The sequence below is a fragment of the Mytilus galloprovincialis genome, chromosome 6 (genome assembly GCF_965363235.1).
Source record: "Mytilus galloprovincialis chromosome 6, xbMytGall1.hap1.1, whole genome shotgun sequence".
Classification (NCBI taxonomy): domain Eukaryota; kingdom Metazoa; phylum Mollusca; class Bivalvia; order Mytilida; family Mytilidae; genus Mytilus; species Mytilus galloprovincialis.
The window spans coordinates 95,288,362-95,299,972 of NC_134843.1; the positions used below are offsets into that span (position 1 = coordinate 95,288,362).

The 11,611-nt window shown below is 31.2% G+C and overlaps 1 protein-coding gene across 1 annotated transcript; it reads right to left on the reverse strand.

The window, feature by feature from the left end:
- Nucleotides 1-1,049: 1,049 nt before the first annotated feature.
- Nucleotides 1,050-11,489, reverse strand: LOC143080797 (WD repeat-containing protein 88-like). The gene is made up of 11 exons (XM_076256834.1): nucleotides 11,309-11,489; nucleotides 10,326-10,525; nucleotides 9,726-9,789; nucleotides 9,160-9,298; nucleotides 8,317-8,443; nucleotides 7,656-7,769; nucleotides 6,981-7,051; nucleotides 6,571-6,653; nucleotides 5,960-6,028; nucleotides 5,482-5,574; nucleotides 1,050-1,252 (listed from the first exon to the last, which is right to left on the reverse strand). The coding sequence occupies exons 1-11, from the start codon at nucleotides 11,399-11,401 to the stop codon at nucleotides 1,118-1,120; spliced, it is 1,188 nt and encodes a 395-aa protein (XP_076112949.1). The 5' UTR covers nucleotides 11,402-11,489; the 3' UTR covers nucleotides 1,050-1,117.
- Nucleotides 11,490-11,611: the final 122 nt, after the last annotated feature.

An 11,611-nucleotide genomic window follows, 5' to 3' on the forward strand; every position in this document is an offset into this window, starting at 1 on the left:
ATGAGTTTGGGGAATGTTAACAAATTCAAATTACCTTTCTTTGCAATGCATGTTCCTAATCTAAAAGCAGTGTGCCTGTTCCGGACCATATCAGTATTTTGACCATACATGTATGGTCATGACCCTATGGGTATATACTCATATGGTCAGGGTAATTAAGAAGTTTACAGTTAATACTCATCTCTTTATAAGGTAAGACCCTAAAAAAAAATAAGCAGTTACTGGTCTCAACAATAGTAAACACATTTTATACCTATGGTCATTATCGATTTGTTATTACACAAGTTGAATGGCAACATGACGACTTGGTAAGATATTTCCAAAATTTCTAAAGAAATGTTATGGAATTCCCAAGGCCTCAGTATTACTGCACAAAGCTGCTAAGAAGGTTATAACTTTTCACTCGAAAGCAAAAAGTGTACCTGCGACACATCGTGCTCAACCAAGACGTGCAAATGCAGAAAAGCTATGGTACTGATTCTACCGTGTGAAAATAAATTTCACTCAACGCATAAATACAAGAATACAATTAGTGATGATATTTATTGTTTATTTAGCCTTTGAATTATAAAGTTTATTGTATTTTTGAAACGGTTCTAATGCATATTTGAAAAAATACCAAATATGGTTCAAATACTCATATGGTCTAGCCTGTTAATAACCAAACGAGTAAATACTCATATGGTCCGACCATACGCATAAAGTTGGAGCATCGGCATATGGTCCAAATACTCATATGGTGTGACAATAGGCGTAAGGTTGGACCATCCACATATGGTCCAAATACTCATATGATCTGGATTTTTTCTATACGTGGATGGGATTTATTACATGCATATTCAGGACAAGATCCTATTCATGTGATACAAATCCTTGCTTAGACTGACATAGTGATACTGACCAGGATTTTTTTACAGTGCTAGTTCTCAGAACTACAGATGGCAAGAAATATCAGGAAGTTATATGCTTCAATGTGAAATATAATGTTTTTGTTCACAGCTATCTCGGCCATTGCTATATAATAACTGAGCAGAAATAATAAATAAATCTTTCAGTAGATAAATTTTATTAAAAATAAATAAATGTATCACAGATAAGAGATAATTTCATTCATGGCTCATCCTTCATCAACCATATTCATTATTTCTAACATAGTCTGTTCTCTGTTCTGCATCCTACAGAACACACATACTGAAACATCTTTGTAAGTTTCCAGTGAAGTTAATGAGAAAGGCTTCCCACACATAGAACACTGCAAATACAAAATACATAGGTTATCAATATGCAGTATACATATTGATGCATCATGAAAATGTGTTTATAGTATACATTTAAACTTTATACAAAAGCTAAAAAAAAATCTAACAAATCTATATATGTGGTACATAATTAATAGTCTAACCACAAATATTTTTTGAATATTCAGACCTAGACATTGATTATTAAGGATCTTGTAGGAACTGAAAAGTTAGATACTGTGGATTCATTTTTATTCGTGGTATACCAATTTTCGTGGGTCACAGCGAACCACGAATTTAAGAATTCAACGAAGAATAATCCCGAGAAATGTGTAGAGAGTCGGATGTTTATTTCCGGTTATGTTAGGCAGTTCTAGTATAGTGTTGACTAGCGATAAACATTGTAACATAACACGTGTTTTTTATTGAAAGATGATACAAGTATTTGATTAAATCTATAATAAATTTATCGAATATCAGTGATAATTTACTTTTTAAAATTGATTAAAACTGCAAGTTGTTAATTACCATGTCATAGTTTGGTTTACCAGTGATTAAAAATCAATAGGATTAAGTACGGAGATATTGCCCGTAGGTAATATTGTTTATGACAGGAACATTTATTTTCACACCTTATACTTATATCACTGTTTATTATATCGCGATTAGGGAAATGAGCTTTCAATCATAAAGTTTTGAATGCCTTATAGAATTCAGACAAGAATTTATAAATTGTAAAACAAACAATTAATTAGTTGTCTCTGTCCATTATTGTAATCGAAGTTATCAATGAGCACTTTAACCTAGAATGGCCAAGCGAGGATTTTGACAATTCAATGAATTCCTTCTTTTTTGTTTTGTTTTATTATTGATCAAACCAAGGAGGTTATTTGATCTCCTAAATCAAAAGGAAATCCACGAATTACGTATCTAATTTTTTGGTGTTGTAATCAGCAATCCACGAATTTACGTATACCACGAAACGTCTTTTTTTTCTCTATCCACGAAAATTGATACCCACGAAAATAAATGAATCCACAGTATCTGGATAGGCACATGAGAATGGATAATATTTACATGTGCAAAATGAGATGTTGGTAAACTTAATGGGACAGTAACCCAATGACACAAAAACCATAAGACATCTAGAGTCAACAACCGAAAAAAAATGGTCCTTCATGGCTATTTATGAGACATACTCCATGACATGTCATTCCTCCATTGTTAAGTCTTTCCACTTTTCTGTGGAAAGACTTATTGTTTTTCTTCTGATTATTATTATTATTATTATTATTATTATTATTATTATTATTTTTTTTTTTTTCCGCCAACTTTTGTTCTTGCGATAAATGTTTGTTTCGCAATATGTCGCTTAGATATTTCTCATAAGGTATCGTATAGTTTATGCGCTTTTAAATTTTACCCTGCTAAGCCGAACCATTTTCTTTGTAAGAGTTATCTCCCCATTCACTGTTTATCATCTGTGTGCATCTCCTTCGTAACAAAAAAAGATAGCGACAAAATTCTTTTTACAAATTGTTCGTTACATCCTCAGTAATTTTTAGCGCATTTGGATCGAAGCGATTCGATGAAATTTTATAGGAGTTATCTACCTTTACAAAATAAATTTGTCGGTATGTTTATATAACTCATCAACAGTTAACCGTATAACCCTAGAATGTTTTTATTTGAGTCCCCTAGGTCCCAACTTAGAAAATGAGGTCAAGGTCAAAGGTCAAGGTCAAGTTCTCAATTGTGACTTTTGCTTGTTTTTGCATTTTCTCCGACACTTTGAGAGATACATGTAAAAGAACAAGTGCAAAATGTCAGCTTTATTGGAATGAAGATATGCTACATTTAGTCTTATACAATTAAATGGCATCTTATAGGAGTTGGTGCCCCTGAAATGTCTTGATATGAAGTTATTTGATTATAACTTCAATTAAGTTCATTATAAAGACATTTGACCTTATACAAAAGGTTAAGTGACAAATGACCTTGAAAAATGGCTACCGGAAGTGACCTTTAGAAAACCGGAAGTAGCTTTTTTTGCAACTTTTTCACATAAAAGTACTCAGAATCCATAATATTTGTCATATAGATACATGAACAGATTACTGAAGACTAAAAATGACTTTCAACAAACCGGAAGTGGCCAATTATCTCCCATTCTACATACAAAAGTATATAGAAACTATATATTTTTGGAATCAGTGTGAAAGAAGCTATCATATGAGACCGGATGTGACATTCATTTCACCGGAAGTAGCATATTATCTCCCTTATATCACTCAAAAAGATAATTAATCCATCATTTATCGCATCAGTATAAAGAAACTACCTTCTTATCCAAATTGCTTTGGTTTGGAAAGACTTTCAATTGTTCTCTGAACAATTGGTTTTTAATTTGTATATGTAGTTGCTTTTATCAGCAAAGTCATTCATAAGTAAAAAGTAGGTTGTGGTGACTTAATTCTAAATAGACCTTCTGTATCCTTAAGACATAATCATTTTTAAAACATGATTCCTCAATGAATTCTTTTAATGGTGTAAAATTTATTTTGGTTGGAAGGAAAATCATCAAAAACAATGTATAAACTAATAAAAGGAGTGGGTCCGGTAAGGGCCAATTTTGGCCTCAAATTTCAGGTTCATCTGATGAAAGATTTTGGACTCTTTTTAAACACGTAAGTGTCTATTTCAGTTGATACAATTAGTTAATGTGAAAGATTTTAAATGATTCACTCATTAAAAACACTCTGATTCTAGCTTAAATATGAAAAATCTATCAAAAATGCCAAAAAAATGTCACTTTTCAGATGGTTTTTGTCAAAAATGAAAGTGGCCGCATCCCTATTCATCCTCAACCTTTATAAATGTTATGAATTATCATTAAATACAACTTACATTTCAATATTAAGAATGAATAAAGGGTTGCGCTTTAGCGCATGATACACCCGTTGCTCTTTTAACTTGTCTTTATGCTTTAAATGAATTTATATGATCAACTAGAAATATATATACAAATCAAAAGGGATGTTACATTAATATATTCACCAAAGTTTCATAAAATCCCCCTTTTTTAAGTATAAAAATTCATTACTTAAGAAAACGTAAAATCTAAAATTTATAAGAATGGAAAGGGAGCTTATGTCAATAGATATAAACAATTTATCAAAGTCGCATAAAATTTTGTGAAAGTGTTAGTTATTGTCCCAAAATTGGAAAATCCCCCCTTTTTTAAGCATAAAAATTCATAACACGGAAATGTAAAATCTGAAATTTATAAAAATTGAAAGGGAGCTTACATCAATAGATATAAACAATAAAAATTGAAAGGGAGCTTACATCAATAGATATAAACAATTCACCAAAGTTTCATGGACATTGGTGAAAGCCTTTTTGAGTTATTGTCCGAAGTGTTGAAAATCCCCCTTTTTTTTTATGAATAAAGCCCCATAAATCCAAAACTTAAAATCTGAAATTTATAAAAATTGAAAGGGAGCTTACATCAATAGAGTGTTGAAAATCCCCCTTTTTTTATGAATAAAGCCCCATAAATCCAAAACTTGAAATCTGAAATTTATAAAAATTGAAAGGGAGCTTACATCAATAGATATAAACAATTCACCAAAGTTTCATGGACATTGGTGAAAGCCTTTTTGAGTTATTGTCCGAAGTGTTGAAAATCCCCCCTTTTTTATGAATAAAGCCCTATAAATCCAAAACTTAAAATCTGAAATTAAAAAAAAAACGAAAGGGAGCTTACGTCAATAAATATAAACAATTCACTTAAGTTTCATGGAAATTGGTGAAAGTGTTTTTGAGTTATTGTCCTAAGTGTGGACGACGGACGGACGGACAGACGGACGGACAGACGGACGGACGGAAAACGGTATACCATAATACGTCCCGTCTAAAAGACGACGGGCGTATAAAAAGAATGCGGCCACATTCATTTAAGTCGGAAACCGTCTAAAATTTAACTGTAATGCTATAATTGTGAAGATTTCAGTAATTTAGCATGACTTAATGTTGCTAGTACCCAATATATGTGCATTGTATTGTCAAAAACAGCCCATATTAAGATAGTAGAAGCATTTTACTTTCCAATTAATAACTTAAAGTTTACAGTTTATCAATTTTTGTAAAACTGCTATATTTGGGGGCCAAAAAGGGGTCTTACTGGACCTACTCCTTTCATATCCCTTGGACTTTTCGGAGTGAGGTGATAATGAATTACCTTAATGATTTTTAGACCAATAGCTTTCCTTCTTTCTAATACAACAGGTAATTTATCAGCTTCTTCTACATTCCATATTCTTATTGTTCTATCCTGTAAAAAAATATTTACCATATTAGGATCTCACAGTATAATTAACATACAGTTAATTTCCTATGGCCCAATTTGAACAAAATCTTGTTCTCAATAGTCAAATATTGGCCTAATTGTTAACATACTAGCTTTAATCTTCTTTTCAATAATTAAATGTAAGTAAGTTATGTAATGGAAAACAGTCTAATTTGACTTAATCTTTACCATATCAACAATAAACTACAATTTAATTTTAAGCTGCAGTTATGGGTAAATGTCATAAGCTAAACACATTGACATTCCCTAGAAACATTCACTTGCATTTGTAAAACATACAGGTATACCAAAAGATTCACAAAATATAATTAATTATGATGAAAAAGACAAATTATCTAATCATACATACTTTAGAACATGATAAAACAGTTTTCTGATCACTACCAAAACACACATCTTCTACCCAGTCGTCATGACCCTGTAAATAAATTATATCATTCACTATAAATACATCAATGAAGAGTCTTTATTTTGATATAATGGTAAGCTATAAATCATTGACTCAACCCATATGTTGAGAAAACAGCAGCAAAAGATCAAAAGAGAGTACACATGTTAAGCTATCACATGATACAGTTAAGTGATAGGATTTCTCATAGTATGAATTACAGCAAACCTCTAAAAAAAACTTTTTCTATGGAATGCACCTGGAATAAATTAGATCATCACTTAGCTGGTGCTCATTTTTTGCATTGCTAAGCTGTCATCAGGTACAGAGTTTAAGCTTTATACAATTTGGGACAGAGATTCATCTGTTAAGTGAACCCTTAAAATAGCCATATCTAAGGGAAATGGAACAATATATCTTTACACTTAGTGTAATTACTTCCCCTTCTCAATAAAAATCACCTTTGAGAAGATTTATATGATTCAGTCTAATTTTAGTTCTTTTTGAATTTTACTTCTAATAAAATATGTTTTCTATCTTTATTGATCACTTGTTTATATCAGTAAATGTACCTGAAGTTTGACTTTCTGCACTCTGTTATCAACATCCCAAACACACACTGTGGAATCGTAAGACCCTGTAACTAACTGTAAACCTAAAAATAAACACAATTTATCAAGGAAAACCAATAGGAAAATATTATTAATCATATATAGGCTAATAATGGTTAACCATTACCTCAAACTGATATTTTATGCTAAGATTTTTTCCTATGTAACTACATTTGAAAATTTACAGATTTATCTCCCTTTACCTATATTTTCACTTTATTTTTATACATTTGGCATAAAAATTATTTCACCTACTTCATAATTTCTTTCCTTTTCTGTTTTTAATCTCCTTTAGATATTGTTTTTTTTTACAAAAAATAATTATATTTTCCAGTATTCTGAGTTTAATGGAGTGAAAAATGGTGACCTACCATCCGGACTAAATGAACACGAACTAACAGAACCATCATGGCTGCCACATAATTGTCCAGGGCCTTTTGATCTATAAATAAAAAAAGTAGAATTTAAACTATATGATCTTGGGCAAAGAGTGGCTGTCCTTCTTCTGCAGTCAACTCTCACTTAATCATAAGTATGACTGAACATTCATTAATTGAGAATAAGCAATTTTGGGGAAAAAAAACCTTTCATTTACGGTATGCCGATTAATGTGAATTCTTCAGTAGTTTACATAGAACATAATAAGAAACAGACCTGATGTACTATCCGATATTTCATGTTGTTTTGTTTATATATCACAAGCAAGTGGCTCACCTCCTGCTTCAATCCAGTTTTATATTGTCACATGACTTGTTAATATATCTATTTGTGAATAGTATATATTACATATGATACATTCATCAAAATTCTTTTAAAGAATCTCCCATTGCCACACAAGATCACTTAACAGGAACTTTTATCTCAGCAACGCTGGGGATGTTTTTCTGGGCCATGGTTTACAAATCCAAATTGACCATTTACTTCCCTTTAGGAGCTTATGAACAACTCACCTCACAAGCTTTATACGATCCTTAGTTTGCTAGCCAACCTTTTCTAATCATAATTGAATTTGAAGGTTTTAATGAAGATATATAGGAATAGATTACCTGTAACTTCCTGTAGCTATATCCCAGATATTAACAGTTTTATCCCAGGAACCAGTCGCAAACTTTCTCTCATCATGACTGATATCACAGCATGATATAATATTGATATGTCCTCTGCAAGAAAAGTAACAATGATAAATTTTACTATTTATTTTTAATATTTTAATACAGTATCATATATCAAATACACTTGAATTAACATCATATAGTTCTGATAAAATCATTTTATTTTACTCTGATATGTAAATTCTAAAACTGCCTTACAGTATCAGAAATACAATCAGTAAAAACAAAACTCAAGATTTCATACCTGCATGGTCACATTAAAATACTTATTTCAAAATAGATTTTAGAAAACTTTCGCCTGTGCCAAGTCAAGAGCCTTTAATTCAGTTGTTGTTGTTTGTCCTATTGGGGCATTTTATTACTTGTTGTGTGGTAAGGGTTTTGCCTATTGTGAAATCTGTACATGTACTGTGAGTTACAGACCTCTAGTTGTTAACTTCTATCTCATTTAGTCTTTGGTGGAGAGTTGTCGTATTGGAAATTACATCACACATACTAATTTTATATAATTATATATTAGACTATTACATAATACTTAGTTCAATTCATCTGTCTGAAATCAATGTCAATGATTTAGCAACTTTTTACTACTTACTGTACAGTAATAGTGACTTTTAAGGTCTTTAGATCATAGAATTTGGCAGTTTTATCCATGGAGGTTGTAATAATCTTATCATCACCAGGAGCAAACATACACTTGGTAATGGTACTGGTATGAATGTCTGAAATAAAATTAAATGTAGGTTGGATTATCTTAAGCTTGTACCAAAGCACATAATAATGTTCATGTCACTACTTTAAAGAATCCTAGGATAAACTTGTAGAAATCAATCTTGGTCTTCTGTATAGAGCAAGTTTGGCATCTTAATAAGATTACATAATTTCTACACTCTCAATAGTTTAATTCAAATATTCAACATAAATAAGGCTGTTAGTTTTCTTGTTTGAATTGTTTTTCATTGTCATTTCCGGGCCTATATAGTGAACTATGCAGTATGGGCTTTGCTCATTGTTCAAGGCCGTGCAGTTACCTATAGTTGTTAATTTTTGGGTCTTTTGGTCTCTTGTGGAGAGTTGTCTCATTGGCATTCATACCACATCTTTTTTTTTTATATTGGCAAGCCAAACACTAAAATAAAAAAAATAAAGGGCTTGATACACACACTCTCCTTTTCCTTAAAATAAGACAAGCTAATTGCATAAAATATTAACTGTTTCTTTGTTGGATTTATAGATGACATATCTTTTACATTCATTTTACTTGTTATCATGGTTATTTTAATTTAACATTTCAACAAAATAGTAAATACAATCATTAACTAGATACTTGTCCAACTCAGATATCCTGGGTAATTTTGAGATTCAATCAATTTCAATGAGTAGTTAACATTCTGAATTGTCTTGAATCAAAATGAATTACAGATTTTTTGGTACATACCGTCAACATTATGTATGAGATCTCCTGTATTAGAGTCCCAGATTTTAACCGTGTTATCCAAGTCTGATCCAGAAACCACATATTTTCCATCATGTGAAAAATTACAACTTGTCACAATACCAGCATGTTGTCCTGACCACTGCAAGAAATTAAAGTTTTCATATTTTTCTTTTCTTTTGTAGTACCTACTCAATAATTGCAATCTTTCAGAAATAGGCTGATTAAAAGATTGGGGATGAACACCACTTTCAGCACCATTGTGCTATTTTGTGGCAGTCATTTTTTATTGATAGACCAGGAAGACAGAGTGCCTGGAGAAAACCACAACCTTTAGTAGATTTTGGAATAAGGTGGAGATACTTAAGTAGTCCACATTTACAAACAAGATAATTACTTAACTACATTTCTTCGTACTCAAAATAGAAATATATTAAATCATAGTGACATTTATTTTACAGCACCTCTAGCTGATTCAGTTTGTTTACTATTATAACCCAGATCGTGGTGACATTTAGCCTTACAGAGCCTCCAGTTAATTCAGTTTATTTTAAAACCAGTTAACTCACCACACAATTTCCTGATTCAATATCCCAAACAGCAACTTTCTTATCCCATCCACAACTAACAAATCTGGAAATAATGAATAATCTTAGTAACATTCAATATCCCAACATACAATGGTTATTATGATTGATAGGTATTCCTTCACATTTATAAAATTTAGATAAGATCATCATATCTAAAAATATGTAAAGATTTTGTTATTGCTATTTTTGTTGTGTGGTTGCTGTCAGATTAATGTATACTCTCCTTTTATTTATATTCTAATCAGTAAACTATATCTATGCTACACCACTCATGTTTGATTGTGTTGATGGGTTGCTGTCTCAATGATATATACTACACTGTTCACATCTACTTTAACTCATAACTATAAAAATATAGCTAACTCCATGTATTTTATAAATTTGTTGACGTTGAAATATAATGAACTTTTTCTGTTGAAATAATACTGAACTTTTGCAGTTGCAATATTACTAAACTCATAATAATAAATACATAAAATTGAGAATGATATTTTAAAATGCTACGACTCCATGATTATTCAATACTAATATTCTTTTGTTATAAATAATGTAACAGTAGATATAGATTTCATTTGTTACCTTCTTCCATTGTCATTGACATTAGCTTGTGATATAATGCTATCATGACATCTTGTATAGTTATGGAGAACTTCTCCTGTCTCTACGTCCCAAATCTTGATTGACTTGTCATCTGAGGCAGAGAGGATTTTCTTATCATTGTCAATGTATTTACAACTTCTTACTGTGTCTAAATGTCCACGGAAAACTTTTATTCTTAGCTGAAAAAGAAAATTACATACATGTACATATAAAAATAGGGAGGGCAGTCAGGGGTACTACTTGTACAAGTTATTTTTATTTACTTGAAGAAGTAAAAAAAAACATACACATCTATAAGTAAATAAATAATGTTTAAATAATCTCCCCTTAATTTTCTCAAAAATTTACTTCTATAAGTAAATTTTTCTTACAATCCCACAAAAGTCCTCAAGTTTTGAGATGTAAATTCATGCCTTCATTGATTTTTCCCAGGTTTGCTCAATTTTTTTTATTAGAGTTCAATGTTTCATCTCGCTAATTCAACAAAGAGACTGATTGGCAAAGATCCTAAGTATTTCCGCAAGGCCTTCAAAATTGCTCCTTGGGGACTTGTAAATGAGCAGTGTTCTGAAGTTAACAGACAAATGGGATTTTCAATGTCCTTATCGCTAATCCCGGCTGACCCGGCCGCTTGAACTTTTGACGCATACAACAATCACTTTTCCATTGTGGCGTCAGATATTTTGTTTTGTGACGTCAAAATTTTACGGGAACCTGTGTGATATTCAGTAATGGCGGACAAATAGCGATAAGGTGTATAATATTGACCGTTACATTTGAGAGATATTGTAGAAACTTATTACACTTTTTAATTTTCGGTCTTTTATTTTGATAAAGGTACAGCACTGACGAGAAGATTGCATAAAGTAAAACATGGACATATGTGTCCCTCCGTCAGGAAGAGACTTAAACTTGGAATAGCCCAAACAAATTATGTTCAAATCAAATTTTGATATCTAAACCTGAGCTAAATCTTCGTGTTCCCAAGTTGCCGTGGTTCGGCCAGCCTCGCTCTCATCTTGTACTATTTCAACTGATAATTCTTCTTCATCCATTGTCCATATGCAATGTTTTTTTCTCACATTTCATAAGTGTGTTTAGAAAATTTTCGCGTCCCTGGTTTCCTATCGGAAATAAGAATAAATATTGACGTAAAATATGTTAATTTTATTTCATTTATATTTGTAGCTTTATTTCAAGAATTATCACAAAACTAAAATGAAAATAAAACTGAAATTCTGAATAAAATGTAATTTGACGAATAT

Excerpts from the sequence above, each read along its gene's own strand:
- LOC143080797 (XM_076256834.1), bottom strand. The coding sequence starts at position 11,401 with ATGGATGAAGAAGAATTATCAGTTGAAATAGTACAAGATGAGAGCGAG. Across the intron at positions 8,444-9,159 it reads TCTCATACATAATGTTGACG|ACATTCATACCAGTACCATT; the intron begins GTATGTACCAAA and ends ATTTTATTTCAG. Across the intron at positions 6,654-6,980 it reads GTGTTCATTTAGTCCGGATG|GTTTACAGTTAGTTACAGGG; the intron begins GTAGGTCACCAT and ends GTTTATTTTTAG.